The sequence below is a fragment of the Coregonus lavaretus genome (assembly GCF_964263955.1).
Source record: "Coregonus lavaretus genome assembly, chromosome: 21".
In the NCBI taxonomy this organism is placed as follows: domain Eukaryota; kingdom Metazoa; phylum Chordata; class Actinopteri; order Salmoniformes; family Salmonidae; genus Coregonus; species Coregonus lavaretus.
Window position 1 is genome coordinate 16,421,721 of NC_140008.1, and position 19,296 is coordinate 16,441,016.

Genomic DNA, 19,296 nt, shown 5'->3' on the forward strand with positions numbered 1-19,296 from the left:
TATTTTCAGGTCTCTCCAGAGATGTTCGATCAGGTTCAAGTCTGGGCTCTGGCTGGGCCACTCAAGGACATTCAGAGACTTGTCCCGAAGCCACTCCTGTGTTGTCTTGGCTGTGTGCTTAGGGTCGTTGTCCTGTTGGAAGGTGAAACTTCGCCCCAGTCTGAGGTCCTGAGCGCTCTGGAGCAGATTTTCATCAAGGATCTCTCTGTACTTTGCTCCGTTCATCTTTCCCTCGATCCTGACTAGTCTCCCAGTCCCTGCCAGCGAAGAAAATCCCCATAGCATGATGCTGCGACCACCATGCTTCACCGTAGGGATGGTGCCAGGTTTCCTCCAGATGTGATTCTTGGCATTCAGGCCATAGAGTTCAATCTTGGTTTCATCAGACCAGAGAATCTTGTTTCTCATGGTCTGAGAGTCTTTAGGTGCCTTTTGGCAAACTCCAAGCGGGCTGTCATGTGCCGTTTACTGAGGAATGGCTTCCGTCTGGCCACTCTACCATAAAGGCCTGATTGGTGGAGTTCTGCAGAGATGGTTGACCTTCAAGAAGGTTTTCCCATCTCCACAGAGGAACTCTGGATCTCTGTCAGCGAAACCATTGGGTTCTTGGTCACTTCCCTGACCAAGGCCCTTCTCCCCGATTGCTCAGTTTGGCCCGGCGGCTAGCTCTAGGATGGATCTTGGTGGTTCCAAACTTCTTCCATTTAAGAATGATGGAGGCCACTGTGTTCTTGGGGACCTTCAATAATTCAGACATTTTTTGGTACCCTTCCCACAACCCTGTCTCGGAGCTCTTCGGACAATTCCTTCGACCTCATGGCTTGGTTTTTGCTCTGACATGCACTGTCAACTGTGGGACCTTATATAGACAGGTGTGTGCCTTTCCAAATCATGTCCAATCAATTGAATTTATCACAGGTGGACTCCAATCAAATTGTAGAAACATCTCAAGGATGATCAATGGAAACAAGATGCACCTGAGCTCAATTTCGAGTCTCATAGCAAAGGGTCTGCATAATTATGTAAATAAGGCATTACTGTTTTTTATTTTTTATAAATGTGCAAAAAATTCTAAAAACCTGTTTTCGCTTTTGTCATTATGGGGTATTGTGTGTAGATTGAGGAGGAAAACATTTCATTTAATCCATTTTAGAATAAGGCAGTAACGTATCAAAGTGTGGAAAAGGTGAATGGGTCTGAATACTTTCCCAATGCACTGTATGTCCCTGCCCTGAGGTTTCTATTCTGACGTCTGTGCCCTTTCAGTTGTGTTTCATTCACTTCTCAATCCTCTGGTTGTCTGTCATTCATGTCTCCTTCTATTACTCTGCAAATTGTAACCATGTGGATATTTTTGCCCAGCTTTATTTTGTTAAGATAATTTGTGTTTGTTTATCCCCATTTTTTTCAGTTGTTTTTTTTCTCACTCCCTTAGCGATTTGCATGTTGTCCGTTCTGATTGGCCAGGGCTGGAGCCGACTGCCAGGTGGGTGTGTCTGTGGTTGGTCATGAGCGCTGCGAGTGACGATGACGTGAATGTCAGTGTCATGCTCTAAACACACAGCGAGACAAAGAGCACATATACAATTACTGGAATGGTAGCTCATATAAGGATCTGTCACAAATCCACTTTCAACCATGTCCTTCAAACATAAAGGCCTCCCAACTAACGTTAATGAACAGCGAAATCACCCCTGGTAATGCTCTCTTGTCTCTCTGCTGGGTTTTATGGAAGACATTATGGGCAGTTTTTTGCCCAATGAAACACATCTTTCTTGATTTTATAGTAATAAACTCGGGTAGACTAGCCATGTGTCACGACTCCATCGTTGTAACTTACAGTTATTGTAGTGAGACAGACAGCTAGGGGCAGAAAGCTAGGGGCAGACAGCTAGAGACAGACAGCTAGAGACAGACAGCTAGAGACAAGACAGATAGGGACAGACAGCTAGGGGAAGACAGCTAGAGACAGACAGCTAGAGACAGACAGCTAGAGACAGACAGCTAGGGGCATACAGCTACACACAGACAGCTAGAGACAGACAGCTAGGGGCAGACAGCTAAGGGCAGACAGCTAGGGGCAGACAGCTAGCGACAGACAGCTAGGGGAAGACAGCTAGGGGCAGACAGCTAGGATCAGACAGCTAGAGACAGACAGCTAGGGGCATACAGCTAGAGACAGACAGCTAGGGGCATACAGCTAGAGATAGACAAAAAGAGACAGACAGCTAGGGGCATACAGATACATACAGACAGCTAGAGACAGACAGCTAGAGACAGACAGCTAGGGGCAGACAGCTAGGGGCAGACAGCTAGAGACAGACAGCTAGGGGCAGACAGCTAGGGGCAGACAGCTAGAGACAGATAGCTAGGGGCAGACAGCTAGGGGCAGACAGCTAAAGACAGACAGCTAGAGGCAGACAGCTCAAAGCAGACAGCTAGAGACAGACAGCTAAAGACAGACAGCTAGGGGCAGACAGCTAGGGGCAGACAGCCAGAGACATACAGCTACATACAGACAGCTAGAGACAGAGAGCTAGGGGCAGACAGCTAGGGGCAGACAGCTAGCGACAGAAAGCTAGAGGCAGATAGCTAAAGACAGACAGCTAGAGGCAGATAGCTAAAGACAGACAGCTAAAGACAGACAGCTAGAGGCTGATAGCTAGGGGCAGACAGCTAAAGACAGACAGCTAGAGACAGACAGCTAAAGACAGACAGCTAGAGGCAGATAGCTAGGGGCAGACAGCTAGAGACAGACAGTTAAAGACAGACAGCTAGCGGCAGACAGCTAGGGGCAGACAGCTACAGACAGACAGCTACATACAGACAGCTAGAGACAGACACTACAGGCAGACATCTAGAGGCAGACAGCTAGGGGCAGACAGCTAGGGGCAGACAGCAAGGGGCAGACAGCTAGGGGCAGACAGCTACAGACAGACAGCTACTTACAGACAGCTACAGATAGACAGCTACCTACAGACAGCTACAGACAAACAGCTACTTACAGACAGCTACAGACAGACAGCTATAGACATACAGCTATAGACAGACAGCTATAGACAGACAGCTAGAGACAGAAAGCTACAGACAGACAGCTACTTACAGACAGCTACAGACAGACAGCTACTTACAGACAGCTACAGACAGACAGCTAAATACAGACAGCTACAGACAGCTATAGACAGACAGCTACAGACAGACAGCTACATACAGACAGCTATAGACAGACAGCTATAGACAGAAAGCTACATACAGACAGCTACAGACAGACAGCTAGAGACAGACAGCTACAGACAGACAGCTAGAAACATACAGCTACAGACAGACAACCATAGACAGACAGCTACAGACAGCTACATACAGACAGTTACTTACAGACAGCTACATACAGACAGCTACAGACAGACAGCTATGGACAGACAGCAATGGGCAGACAGCTATAGACAGACAGCTATAGACAGACAGCTAGGGACAGACAGCTAGAGACAGACAGCTACTTACAGACAGCTACAGACAGACAGCTAGAGAAAGACAGCTAGGGGCAGACAGCTATAGACAGACAGCTAGGGGCAGACAGCTATAGACAGACAGCTACATACAGACAGCTACAGACAGACAGCTATAAACAGACAGCTAGAGACAGACAGCTACATACAGACATTTACAGACAGACAGGTATAGACAGACAGCTAGAGACAGACAGCTACAGACAGACAGCTACATACAGACAGCTATAGACAGACAGCTACAGACAGACAGCTACATACAGACAGCTACTTACAGACAGCTAGATACAGACAGCTAGGGGCATACAGCTATAGACAGACAGCTACTTACAGACAGCTACAGACAGACAGCTATAGACAGACAGCTATAGACAGACAGCTAGAGACAGACAGCTATAGACAGACAGCTACAGACAGACAGCTACATACAGACAGCTACAGACAGACAGCTATAGACAGACAGCTAGAGACAGACAGCTACAGACAGCTACATACAGACAGCTAGAGACAGACAGCTACAGACAGACAGCTAGAAACATACAGCTACAGACAGACAACCATAGACAGACAGCTACAGACAGCTACATACAGACAGCTACTTACAGACAGCTACATACAGACAGCTACAGACAGACAGCTATGGACAGACAGCAATGGGCAGACAGCTATAGACAGACAGCTATAGACAGACAGCTAGGGACAGACAGCTAGAGACAGACAGCTACTTACAGACAGCTACAGACAGACAGCTAGAGAAAGACAGCTACAGACAGCTATAGACAGACAGCTAGGGGCAGACAGCTATAGACAGACAGCTACATACAGACAGCTACAGACAGACAGCTATAAACAGACAGCTAGAGACAGACAGCTAGAGACAGACAGCTACATACAGACATTTACAGACAGACAGGTATAGACAGACAGCTAGAGACAGACAGCTACAGACAGACAGCTACATACAGACAGCTATAGACAGACAGCTACAGACAGACAGCTACATACAGACAGCTACTTACAGACAGCTAGATACAGACAGCTAGGGGCATACAGCTATAGACAGACAGCTACTTACAGACAGCTACAGACAGACAGCTACAGACAGATAGCTACAGACAGACAGCTATAGACAGACAGCTATAGACAGACAGCTAGAGACAGACAGCTATAGACAGACAGCTACAGACAGACAGCTACATACAGACAGCTACAGACAGACAGCTATAGACAGACAGCTAGAGACAGACAGCTACAGACAGCTACATACAGACAGCTAGAGACAGACAGCTACAGACAGACAGCTACATACAGACAGCTACATACAGACAGCTAGGTGCAGACAGCTATAGACAGCAGACAGCTATAGAGAGACAGCTATAGACAGACAGCTACTTACAGACAGCTACAGACAGACAACTATAGACAGACAGCTAGAGACAGACAGCTACAGACAGACAGCTACATACAGACAGCTACATACAGACAGCTAGAGACAGACAGCTACTTACAGACAGCAACAGACATACAGCTATAGACAGACAGCTAGAGACAGACAGCTACAGACAGACAGCTATAGACAGACAGATACAGACAGACAGCTAAAGACATACAGCTATAGACAGACAGCTAGAGACAGACAGCTACAGACAGACAGCTACATACAGACAGCTAGAGACAGACAGCTACATACAGACAGCAATAGACAGACAGCTACAGACATACAGCTATATACAGACAGCTATAGACAGACAGCTACAGACAGACAGCTAGAGACAGACAGCTACATACAGACAGCTACAGACAGACAGCTAGGGGCATACAGCTATAGACAGACAGCTACTTACAGACAGCTACAGACAGACAGCTACAGACAGATAGCTACAGACAGACAGCTATAGACAGACAGCTATAGACAGACAGCTAGAGACAGACAGCTATAGACAGACAGCTACAGACAGACAGCTACATACAGACAGCTACAGACAGACAGCTATAGACAGACAGCTAGAGACAGACAGCTACAGACAGCTACATACAGACAGCTAGAGACAGACAGCTACATACAGACAGCTACATACAGACAGCTACATACAGACAGCTAGGTGCAGACAGCTATAGACAGCAGACAGCTATAGAGAGACAGCTATAGACAGACAGCTACTTACAGACAGCTACAGACAGACAACTATAGACAGACAGCTATATACAGACAGCTATAGACAGACAGCTACAGACAGACAGCTAGAGACAGACAGCTACATTAGACAGGTACAGACAAACAGCTAGAGACAGACAGGTACAGACAGACAGGTAGAGACAGACAGCTACATACAGACAGCTAGAGACAGACAGGTACAGACAGACAACCATAGACAGACAGCTACAGACAGCTACATACAGACAGTTACTTACAGACAGCTACATACAGACAGCTACAGACAGACAGCTATGGACAGACAGCAATGGGCAGACAGCTATAGACAGACAGCTATAGACAGACAGCTAGGGACAGACAGCTAGAGACAGACAGCTACTTACAGACAGCTACAGACAGACAGCTAGAGAAAGACAGCTAGGGGCAGACAGCTATAGACAGACAGCTAGGGGCAGACAGCTATAGACAGACAGCTACATACAGACAGCTACAGACAGACAGCTATAAACAGACAGCTAGAGACAGACAGCTACATACAGACATTTACAGACAGACAGGTATAGACAGACAGCTAGAGACAGACAGCTACAGACAGACAGCTACATACAGACAGCTATAGACAGACAGCTACAGACAGACAGCTACATACAGACAGCTACTTACAGACAGCTAGATACAGACAGCTAGGGGCATACAGCTATAGACAGACAGCTACTTACAGACAGCTACAGACAGACAGCTATAGACAGACAGCTATAGACAGACAGCTAGAGACAGACAGCTATAGACAGACAGCTACAGACAGACAGCTACATACAGACAGCTACAGACAGACAGCTATAGACAGACAGCTAGAGACAGACAGCTACAGACAGCTACATACAGACAGCTAGAGACAGACAGCTACAGACAGACAGCTAGAAACATACAGCTACAGACAGACAACCATAGACAGACAGCTACAGACAGCTACATACAGACAGCTACTTACAGACAGCTACATACAGACAGCTACAGACAGACAGCTATGGACAGACAGCAATGGGCAGACAGCTATAGACAGACAGCTATAGACAGACAGCTAGGGACAGACAGCTAGAGACAGACAGCTACTTACAGACAGCTACAGACAGACAGCTAGAGAAAGACAGCTACAGACAGCTATAGACAGACAGCTAGGGGCAGACAGCTATAGACAGACAGCTACATACAGACAGCTACAGACAGACAGCTATAAACAGACAGCTAGAGACAGACAGCTAGAGACAGACAGCTACATACAGACATTTACAGACAGACAGGTATAGACAGACAGCTAGAGACAGACAGCTACAGACAGACAGCTACATACAGACAGCTATAGACAGACAGCTACAGACAGACAGCTACATACAGACAGCTACTTACAGACAGCTAGATACAGACAGCTAGGGGCATACAGCTATAGACAGACAGCTACTTACAGACAGCTACAGACAGACAGCTACAGACAGATAGCTACAGACAGACAGCTATAGACAGACAGCTATAGACAGACAGCTAGAGACAGACAGCTATAGACAGACAGCTACAGACAGACAGCTACATACAGACAGCTACAGACAGACAGCTATAGACAGACAGCTAGAGACAGACAGCTACAGACAGCTACATACAGACAGCTAGAGACAGACAGCTACAGACAGACAGCTACATACAGACAGCTACATACAGACAGCTAGGTGCAGACAGCTATAGACAGCAGACAGCTATAGAGAGACAGCTATAGACAGACAGCTACTTACAGACAGCTACAGACAGACAACTATAGACAGACAGCTAGAGACAGACAGCTACAGACAGACAGCTACATACAGACAGCTACATACAGACAGCTAGAGACAGACAGCTACTTACAGACAGCAACAGACATACAGCTATAGACAGACAGCTAGAGACAGACAGCTACAGACAGACAGCTATAGACAGACAGATACAGACAGACAGCTAAAGACATACAGCTATAGACAGACAGCTAGAGACAGACAGCTACAGACAGACAGCTACATACAGACAGCTAGAGACAGACAGCTACATACAGACAGCAATAGACAGACAGCTACAGACATACAGCTATATACAGACAGCTATAGACAGACAGCTACAGACAGACAGCTAGAGACAGACAGCTACATACAGACAGCTACAGACAGACAGCTAGGGGCATACAGCTATAGACAGACAGCTACTTACAGACAGCTACAGACAGACAGCTACAGACAGATAGCTACAGACAGACAGCTATAGACAGACAGCTATAGACAGACAGCTAGAGACAGACAGCTATAGACAGACAGCTACAGACAGACAGCTACATACAGACAGCTACAGACAGACAGCTATAGACAGACAGCTAGAGACAGACAGCTACAGACAGCTACATACAGACAGCTAGAGACAGACAGCTACATACAGACAGCTACATACAGACAGCTACATACAGACAGCTAGGTGCAGACAGCTATAGACAGCAGACAGCTATAGAGAGACAGCTATAGACAGACAGCTACTTACAGACAGCTACAGACAGACAACTATAGACAGACAGCTATATACAGACAGCTATAGACAGACAGCTACAGACAGACAGCTAGAGACAGACAGCTACATTAGACAGGTACAGACAAACAGCTAGAGACAGACAGGTACAGACAGACAGGTAGAGACAGACAGCTACATACAGACAGCTAGAGACAGACAGGTACAGACAGACAGCTAGAGACAGACAGCTACATACAGACAGCTAGAGACAGACAGGTACAGACAGACAGCTAGAGACAGACAGCTACATACATACAGCTATAGACAGACAGCTATAGACAGACAGCTACTGACAGACAGCTAGAGACAGACAGCTACATACAGCTAGAGACAGACAGCTAGAGACAGACAGCTAGAGACAGACAGCTACAGACAGACAGACAGCTACAGAAAAACAGCTACAGACAGACTGATACATACAGACAGCTAGAGACAGACAGGTACAGACAGACTGCTACATACAGACAGCTAGGCACAGACAGGTACAGACAGACAGGTACAGACAGACAGGTACAGACAGACACCTACATACAGACAGCTACAGACAGACCGGTACATACAGACAGCTAGAGACAGACAGCTATAGACAGACAGCTACAGACAGACAGCTAGAGACAGACAGCTACATACATACAGCTAGAGACAGACAGCTAGAGACAGACAGCTAGAGACAGACAGCTACATACTGACAGCTAGAGACAGACAGCTATATACATACAATTAGAGACAGACAGCTACAGACAGACAGCTACAGACAGACAGCTACATACAGACAGCTAGAGACAGACAGCTAGAGACAGACAGCTACATACAGACAGCTACAGACAGACAGCTACAGACAGATAGCTACAGACAGACAGCTATAGACAGACAGCTAGAGACAGACAGCTATAGACAGACAACTACAGACAGCCAGCTACATACAGACAGCTACAGACAGACAGCTACAGACAGACAGCTAGAGACAAACAGCTACATACAGACAGCTACATACAGACAGCTAGGTGCAGACAGCTATAGACAGCAGACAGCTGTAGAGAGACAGCTATAGACAGACAGCTACTTACAGACAGCTACAGACAGACAACTATAGACAGACAGCTAGAAACAGACAGCTACAGACAGACAGCCACAGACATACAGCTATAGACAGACAGCTAGAGACAGACAGGTACAGACAGACAGCTACATACAGACAGCTAGAGACAGACAGCTACTTACAGACTGCTACAGACATACAGCTATAGACAGACAGCTAGAGACAGACAGCTACAGACAGACAGCTATAGACAGACAGCTACAGACAGACAGCTACAGACAGACAGCTATAGACAGACAGCTAGAGACAGACAGCTACAGACAGACAGCTACATACAGACAGCTAGAGACAGACAGCTAGAGACAGACAGCTACATACAGACAGCTAGAGACAGACAGCTACAGACAGACAGCTATAGACAGACAGCTACAGACAGACAGCTAATGACATACAGCTACATACAGACAGCTACTTACAGACAGCTACAGACAGACAGCTACATACAGACAGCTAGAGACAGACAGGTACAGACAGACAGCTACATACAGACAGCTAGAGACAGACAGCTACAGACAGACAGCTATAGACAGACAGCTACAGACAGACAGCTACAGACAGACAGCTACAGACAGACAGCTACAGACAGACAGCTACAGACATACAGCTATAGACAGACAGCTATAGACAGACAGCTACAGACAGACAGCTATAGACAGACAGCTAGAGACAGACAGCTAGAGACAGACAGCTACAGACAGCTACATACAGACAGCTAGAGACAGACAGCTACATACAGACAGCTACATACAGACAGCTACATACAGACAGCTAGGTGCAGACAGCTATAGACAGCAGACAGCTATAGAGAGACAGCTATAGACAGACAGCTACTTACAGACAGCTACAGACAGACAACTATAGACAGACAGCTATATACAGACAGCTATAGACAGACAGCTACAGACAGACAGCTAGAGACAGACAGCTACATTAGACAGGTACAGACAAACAGCTAGAGACAGACAGGTACAGACAGACAGGTAGAGACAGACAGCTACATACAGACAGCTAGAGACAGACAGGTACAGACAGACAGCTAGAGACAGACAGCTACATACAGACAGCTAGAGACAGACAGGTACAGACAGACAGCTAGAGACAGACAGCTACATACATACAGCTATAGACAGACAGCTATAGACAGACAGCTACTGACAGACAGCTAGAGACAGACAGCTACATACAGCTAGAGACAGACAGCTAGAGACAGACAGCTAGAGACAGACAGCTACAGACAGACAGACAGCTACAGAAAAACAGCTACAGACAGACTGATACATACAGACAGCTAGAGACAGACAGGTACAGACAGACTGCTACATACAGACAGCTAGGCACAGACAGGTACAGACAGACAGGTACAGACAGACAGGTACAGACAGACACCTACATACAGACAGCTACAGACAGACCGGTACATACAGACAGCTAGAGACAGACAGCTATAGACAGACAGCTACAGACAGACAGCTAGAGACAGACAGCTACATACATACAGCTAGAGACAGACAGCTAGAGACAGACAGCTAGAGACAGACAGCTACATACTGACAGCTAGAGACAGACAGCTATATACATACAATTAGAGACAGACAGCTACAGACAGACAGCTACAGACAGACAGCTACATACAGACAGCTAGAGACAGACAGCTAGAGACAGACAGCTACATACAGACAGCTACAGACAGACAGCTACAGACAGATAGCTACAGACAGACAGCTATAGACAGACAGCTAGAGACAGACAGCTATAGACAGACAACTACAGACAGCCAGCTACATACAGACAGCTACAGACAGACAGCTACAGACAGACAGCTAGAGACAAACAGCTACATACAGACAGCTACATACAGACAGCTAGGTGCAGACAGCTATAGACAGCAGACAGCTGTAGAGAGACAGCTATAGACAGACAGCTACTTACAGACAGCTACAGACAGACAACTATAGACAGACAGCTAGAAACAGACAGCTACAGACAGACAGCCACAGACATACAGCTATAGACAGACAGCTAGAGACAGACAGGTACAGACAGACAGCTACATACAGACAGCTAGAGACAGACAGCTACTTACAGACTGCTACAGACATACAGCTACAGACAGACAGCTAGAGACAGACAGCTACAGACAGACAGCTATAGACAGACAGCTACAGACAGACAGCTACAGACAGCTATAGACAGACAGCTAGAGACAGACAGCTACAGACAGACAGCTACATACAGACAGCTAGAGACAGACAGCTAGAGACAGACAGCTACATACAGACAGCTAGAGACAGACAGCTACAGACAGACAGCTATAGACAGACAGCTACAGACAGACAGCTAATGACATACAGCTACATACAGACAGCTACTTACAGACAGCTACAGACAGACAGCTACATACAGACAGCTAGAGACAGACAGGTACAGACAGACAGCTACATACAGACAGCTAGAGACAGACAGCTACAGACAGACAGCTATAGACAGACAGCTACAGACAGACAGCTACAGACAGACAGCTACAGACAGACAGCTACAGACAGACAGCTACAGACATACAGCTATAGACAGACAGCTATAGACAGACAGCTACAGACAGACAGCTATAGACAGACAGCTAGAGACAGACAGCTACATACAGACAGCTATAGACAGACAGCTAGAGACAGACAGGTACAGACAGACAGCTACATACAAACAGCTAGAGACAGACAGCTACAGACAAACATCTACATACAGACAGCTAGAGACAGACAGGTACAGACAGACAGCTACATACAGACAGGTACATACATACAGCTATAGACAGACAGCTACATACAGACAGCTACATACAGACAGCTACATATAGACAGCTACAGACAGACAGCTAGAGACAGACAGCTATATACAGACAGCTATAGACAGACAGCTACAGACAGACAGCTAGAGACAGACAGCTACATACAGACAGGTACAGACAGACAGCTAGAGACAGACAGGTACAGACAGACAGCTAGAGACAGACAGCTACATACAGACAGCTAGAGACAGACAGGTACAGACAGACAGCTAGAGACAGACAGCTACATACAGACAGCTAGAGACAGACAGGTACAGACAGACAGCTAGAGACAGACAACTACATACATACAGCTATAGACAGACAGCTATAGACAGACAGTTACAGACAGACAGCTAGAGACAGACAGCTACATACAGCTAGAGACAGACAGCTAGAGACAGACAGCTAGAGACAGACAGCTACAGACAGACAGACAGCTACAGACAGACAGCTACAGACAGACAGATACATACAGACAGCTAGAGACAGACAGGTACAGCCAGACAGGTACAGACAGACAGCTACATACAGACAGCTAGAGACAGACAGGTACAGACAGACAGGTTCAGACAGACAGCTACATACAGACAGCTACAGACAGACAGGTACATACAGACAGCTATAGACAGACAGCTATAGAATGACAGCTACAGACAGACAGCTAGAGACAGACAGCTACATACAGACAGCTACATACAGACAGCTGCAGACAGACAGCTAGAGACAGACAGCTAGAGACAGACAGCTATAGACAGACAGCTAGAGACAGACAGCTACATACAGACAGCTATAGACAGACAGCTAGAGACAGACAGGTACAGACAGACAGCTACATACAAACAGCTAGAGACAGACAGCTATAAACAGACAGCTAGAGACAGACAGCTAGAGACAGACATTTACAGACAGACAGGTACAGACAGACAGCTAGAGACAGACAGCTATAGACAGACAGGTACAGACAGACAGCTAGAGACAGACAGCTAGAGACAGACAGCTACAGACAGACAGCTAGAGACAGACAGCTATAGACAGACAGCTACAGACAGACAGCTAGAGACAGACAGCTATAGACAGACAGCTATAGACAGACAGCTACAGACAGACAGCTAGAGACAGACAGCTATAGACAGACAGCTACAGACAGACAGCTATGGGTTTGATATTGTAGAGCTAATAAAACCATTTCCAGGGGTACTATGTTCCAATCACTCCTCCCCCTGTCTCACCCATCTCTCCACAGGCTCGGGGGGAGTCCGTTGGGATTTGCTCCTTGTTGCTATCAGCAGGGTAAGTGTCTATCACTATCACACCCACATACATGATAATAGTAGTATAATAATCGTTGTGTTAGTTGTATTGTGTTTATCGTTGTTTTCTACATTTGCGTGACTGTATCAGTGTTTTGTTACTTGTCATGTTTTGTGTTTTTTGTGGATCCCAGGAAGAATAGCTGCTGCTTCTGCAAAAGCTAATGGGTATCTGAAGAAACCAATAAACCAATAAGAATCAAATCAAATCAAATCCAATTGAATTTGTCATATGCGCCGAATACAACAGGTGTAGACCTTACTGTGAGATGCTTACTTACAAGTACTTAACCAACAATGCAGTTAAAAAAAAAAAGAGTTAAGAAAATATTTACTAAATAAACTAAAGTAAAAAGAAAGTAACACAATAAAATAACAATAACGAGGCTATATACAGGGGGTACCGGTACCGAGTCAATGTGCGGGGGTACAGATTAGTCGAGGTAATTGAGGTAAGATGTACCGGTAGGTAGGGGTAAAGTGACTATGCATAGATAATAAACAGCGAGTAGCAGCAGCGTAAAAAAATGGGGGGTCAATGCAAATAGTCAGAGTAGCCATTTGATTAACTGTTCAGCAGTCTTATGGCTTGGGAGTAGAAGCTGTTCAGGAGCCTTTTGGACCTAGACTTGGCGCTCCGGTACTGCTTGCCGTGCGGTAGCAGAGAGAACAGTCTATGACTAGGGTGGCTGGAGTCTTTGACAATTTCTAGGGCCTTCCTTTGACACCGCCTGGTATAGAGGTCCTGCATAGCAGGATGCTTGGCCCCAGTGATGTACTGGGCCGTACGCACTACCCTCTGTAGCGCCTTGCGATCGGAGGCCGAGCAGTTGCCATAGAAGGCGGTGATGCAACCAGTCAGGATGCTCTCGATAGTGCAGCTGTATAACTTTTAGAAGATCTGAGGACCCATGCCAAATCTTTTCAGTCTCTTCACGACTGTCTTGGTGTGTTTGGACCATGATAGTTTGTTGGTGATGTGGACACCAAGGAACTTGAAGCTCTCAACCTGTTACACTACAGCCCCATCGATGAGAATGGGGGCGTGCTCGGTCCTCCTTTTCCTGTAGTCCACGATAATCTCCTTTGTCTTGATCACGTTGAGGGAGAGATTGTTGTCCTGGGACCACACTGCCAGGTCTCTGACCTCCTCCCTATAGGCTGTCTCATCGTTGTCGGTGATCAGGCCTACCACCGTTGTGTTGTCAGCAAACTTAATGATGGTGTTGGAGTCATGCTTGGCCACGCAGTCATGGGTGAACAGGGAGTACAGGAGGGGACTAAGCACGCACCCCTAAGGGGCCCCCGTGTTGAGGGTCAGCGTGTCAGATGTGTTGTTGCCTACCCTTACCACCTAGGGGCGGCCCGTCAGGAAGTCCAGGATCCAGTTGCAGAGAGAGGTGTTTAGTCCCAGGGTCATTAGCTTAGTGATGAGCTATAAAGCTTCACAACATGAAATAATACAAAACTGTATGACATTTTGAGCAAATAGTTGGAGTGAAGTTGGTCCCAGATTTGGTTGTGTTGCCTATGGTCATTGTCATCTGTCAGTGGTGGTGGTGGATGTGGATGTTGTGGTGATGTGGATGTTGTGGTGATGAGGATGTTGTGGTGATGTGGATGTTGTGGTGATGAGGATGTTGTGGTGATGAGGATGTTGTGGTGATGTGGATGTTGTGGTGATGAGGATGTTGTGGTGATGAGGATGTTGTGGTGATGAGGATGTTGTGGTGATGTGGATGTTGTGGTGATGTGGATGTTGTGGTGATGAGGATGTTGTGGTGATGTGGATGTTGTGGTGATGAGGATGTTGTGGTGATGTGGATGTTGTGGTGATGTGGATGTTGTGGTGATGTGGATGTTGTGGTGATGAGGATGTTGTGGTGATGTGGATGTTGTGGTGATGAGGATGTTGTGGTGATGAGGATGTTGTGGTGATGAGGATGTTGTGGTGATGTGGATGTTGTGGTGATGAGGATGTTGTGGTGATGTGGATGTTGTGGTGATGAGGATGTTGTGGTGATGTGGATGTTGTAGTGATGAGGATGTTGTCGTGATGTGGATGTTGTGGTGATGAGGATGTTGTGATAACAAGGGCGCTGTGTTTGTGTGGTTTCTCCCCATGCAGGGTGGGTGGTGCGCTGTATAGCATCGACAGCATGCCGGACCTCCGCAAGAGGAAAGCCATGCCTCTGGTCAGGGACCTGGTCAGTGTAAGTTCTGACCATATACTAAATATATTTTACTCTATATTCTCTCTCTCTCTCTCTCTCTCTCTCTCTCTCTCTCTCTCTCTCTCTCTCTCTCTCTCTCTCTCTCTCTCTCTCTCTCTCTCTCTCTCTCTCTCTCTCTCTCTCTCTCTCTCTCTCTCTCTCTCTCTCTCTCTCTCTCTCTCTCTCTCTCTCTCTCTCTCTCTCTGTGGCTCTCTCTCTCTCTACCCTGTCCTGCTGTCTCTGCCTGAGGAGCTCAGCCCCAGCACCAGGGTCAATGGTCTCTTCTGATGGCCACTGAGACCTGCCTTGGAGAGGCTGTCAGACCCTAGCCCTCCCCCACCTCCCAGAGCATGTCACTCTGTCCTTTGTTCTCTGCTCTCTGACGCTGCTCACCCTGGATGTGTGCCATGTTGACCAATGGAATGCTGTGTAGAGGAGAGTGGAGAAATAATCCTGGATAGCTACATCCTACTGTACTGTACGTGAACACTCATAGCCTTCTTGTCTGTCCCAATAAAGATTGAATAGAGTAGATTATTTTCATTGGAGTAGTATACAGAGGGATAGTGACATTATTGGGCTCCAGATGGAGACAGTAATAATTCCAGAGCAAGAATTAACATACAGGACTAAATAGCTCAGCACTTTGTCTCTATGAATCCAGTTTACTGTCAGACTGTACAACCCACACACTCGCGCGAGCATGAACACACACACGGAGATGCAGATACATTACCAGTCAAAAGTTTGGACACACCTACTCATTCAAGGGTTTTTCTTTATTTTTACTATTTTCTACATTGTAGAATAATAGTGAAGACATCAAATCTATGAAATAACACGTATGAAATCATATAGTAACCAAAAAAGTGTTAAACAAATCAAAATATATTTTATATTTGAGATTCTTCAAATAGCCACACTTTGCCTTCATGAATGATTTGCACACTCTTGGCATTCTCTCAACCAGCTTCATGAGGTAGTCACTTTTTTGGTTACTACATGATTCCATATTATTTTTTCATCGTTTTGATGTCTTCACTATTATTCTACAATATAGAAAATAGTAAAAATAAAGAAAAACCCTTGAATGAGTAGGTGTGTCCAAACTTTTGACTGGTACTATATCTTATTTATCACACGCATACAGCATACAGATACAGAGCCTTTGAGTGGAAATTCTGTCAGAAAGCGCAAGAGCTGCTGCCTGTGACGCTTTCATGACAACTGGGAACTCTGAAAAATACGAGGTAAAATCATGATGTCAGTGATCTTCAGGTCGGAAAGTCGGATCTCTAGAAAGAGGCCTGAGTTCCTGAGTTTGAATTCTGAGTGGACGACCGTTCAAAACAAATTTTCACAGTCGGAGCTTGTTTTTTTCCAAAGTTCCCAGTTGTCCTGAACACACTGAAGGCGGAAGTCAGAGATTTATGAGTTCCCAGTAGTTATGAACACTTCATCAAACAGCAAGGGTAGGAAGGCTTCATCAGCGAGCCACACACCACTTTGCAATGAGCTGGAGGCGGTATGCATTTTGAAAACATATACTTAATTGTTTGAAACCTGAACGTTTTAATATATATTATGAGGCATGTCTTACCTTACTTCAAAGTAGCCTATTAGATCTACATTTCGAACAGATATTTTCGTTAGAAATCCTATACCTGTAACTCACTGGGTTTTAAATAGAGTCTATCCTTCAACATCGCATCTCATTGTTAAGGAAATACAGTTTTCCACTCTGTTCCTAAGGGCCTTTGTCCTCCACTCCAAAAGGATTATTCGATTGTCCCCATAAGAGAAACCTTTTTGGTTCCAGGTAGAACCCTTTTGGGTTTCATGTAGGTTCTACAAAAGGGTTCTGCCTAGAACCAAAAGGGTTTTATCTGGAACCTAAAAGGGTTCTTCAAAGGGTTCTCCTACAGCTGAATAACTCTTTTAGGTTATGATAGCACAATTATTTTCTAAGAGTGTACCTATGTACAAGGTTGTTTACATGCCACGTGATTAATAGGTCTTCATCTAAATGAATGGAAATGTCCTCCCTCCTTTCCCCTGATATAGTGATCTTTCTGTCCCTTGGCACATCTATCACGATCGATCACTCTGTATCTGTCTTGAAATCACCCCTATGCCATTGTCACCATGTTTATGACTGTGGCTAGAGCTGTTTGACATATGGAGCCTGGTTCCTCTCTAGGTTTCTTCCTAGGTTTCTGCCTTTCTAGGGAGTTTTTCCTAGCCACCGTGCTTCTACATCTGCATTGCTTGCTGTTTGGGGTTTTAGGCTCGGTTTCTGTATAGCACTTTGTGACATCTGCTGATGTAAAAAGGGCTTTATAAATAAATGTGATTGATTGATTGATTTATATGGTCCTTTAAACACTTGTTTCTCTTCCTGCTTCCTGCTTCCTCCACCTGTACTGCTACAGGCTATGGTGAGTAACACTGTGGCTGATTCCATATGAAAAGAGAATGCTGTTGAGACATACTGGCTTTGTTTGCTCTCAAGGGGAATAGCAATTTGTGTAGAGAAGCACTTCATTCCAGATACCCATGACCCCTTGATTCTTGTATACACTTAGGGAGAATACAGCTGGACTGCAATGTGACCTGTTGGCTTAAATGCTGTACTGAGATGTAATTATTTCCACTCTATGTTGAAAGATGTTCAATTATATAGCAAGAAAAATAGACTTCTTTCTTTGATCAAAATCAAAGTTGTCACTTTGTTTTAAAAATGCTTATTGAATGTATTTCAATCGCAGTATGTACAGAACTACTATGTATTAATCTTATCTCTTCATTCAATTCCTTCCTTTCTTTCTGTCCCCTGCCTGTCCTACCTCAGTCCCTGGCTCAGAACTCCAGGAAGGCAGGGTTCACAACAGCTATGGCGTCCAGCACTCTCAATAACGAGGAGCTGGTGCGTTTCTGGCTCTTTCTTTTCTCTACTTTCAGTATATCCAGATAGTGAACTTTTTCCCTCTCTCCATGTAGTCATAGATTCCACTAATTATTTGACTCTGTATATATCTCCTCTACGTTTCCCTCTCTTGTAGAAGAGCCATGTGTACAAGAAAACGCTACAGGCTCTGATTTATCCCATCTCCTGCACCACGCCCCATAACTTTGAGGTGTGGACAGCCACGACGCCCACCTACTGCTACGAGTGTGAGGGGCTGCTGTGGGGCATCGCCCGCCAGGGCATGAGGTGCACCGAGTGCGGGGTCAAATGTCACGATAAGTGCCAGGACCTACTCAACGCTGACTGCCTGCAAAGTAAGTAGAGCCATGTTGAGATTGCTCAGTGAGTGGTAAAGGTTTGTTCAGTTGGTGCTAAAACATAATATAATGGTAAAACATAGAACATTTTAAAAAATGTGGGTAGCGGTTGGTTCTAACTAACAACACCAAACGTGTGGGATACTACAGACTGTAAACTGCTTTGGATAAGAGTGTTAGTTAAATGGCTGTCTGGCATTCCCCTTTGCCTGTCATACTTCAGACTGCCCTCCTCTCTCCTCTCTCCGACATCTCTCATCCCACTCTCCTTGTCCTCCTCCCTCCCATTCTCTCACTCTGCTGTCTCAGGCACTCTCTATCTTT

At 45.8% G+C, this 19,296-nt stretch overlaps 1 protein-coding gene across 1 annotated transcript in view; it reads left to right on the plus strand.

Moving 5' to 3' along the window:
• The window catches only part of unc13a (unc-13 homolog A (C. elegans)), a gene marked incomplete at both ends in the record, with an annotated part of 83,456 nt that overhangs the window by 32,093 nt on the left and 32,067 nt on the right, over positions 1–19,296 (plus strand). The window contains 4 exons of the mRNA XM_084186209.1: positions 13,408–13,454; positions 15,603–15,681; positions 18,539–18,613; positions 18,750–18,969. Coding sequence (XP_084042335.1) covers positions 13,408–13,454; positions 15,603–15,681; positions 18,539–18,613; positions 18,750–18,969 — 421 coding nt within the window. The remainder of the gene's footprint in view (positions 1–13,407; positions 13,455–15,602; positions 15,682–18,538; positions 18,614–18,749; positions 18,970–19,296) is intronic.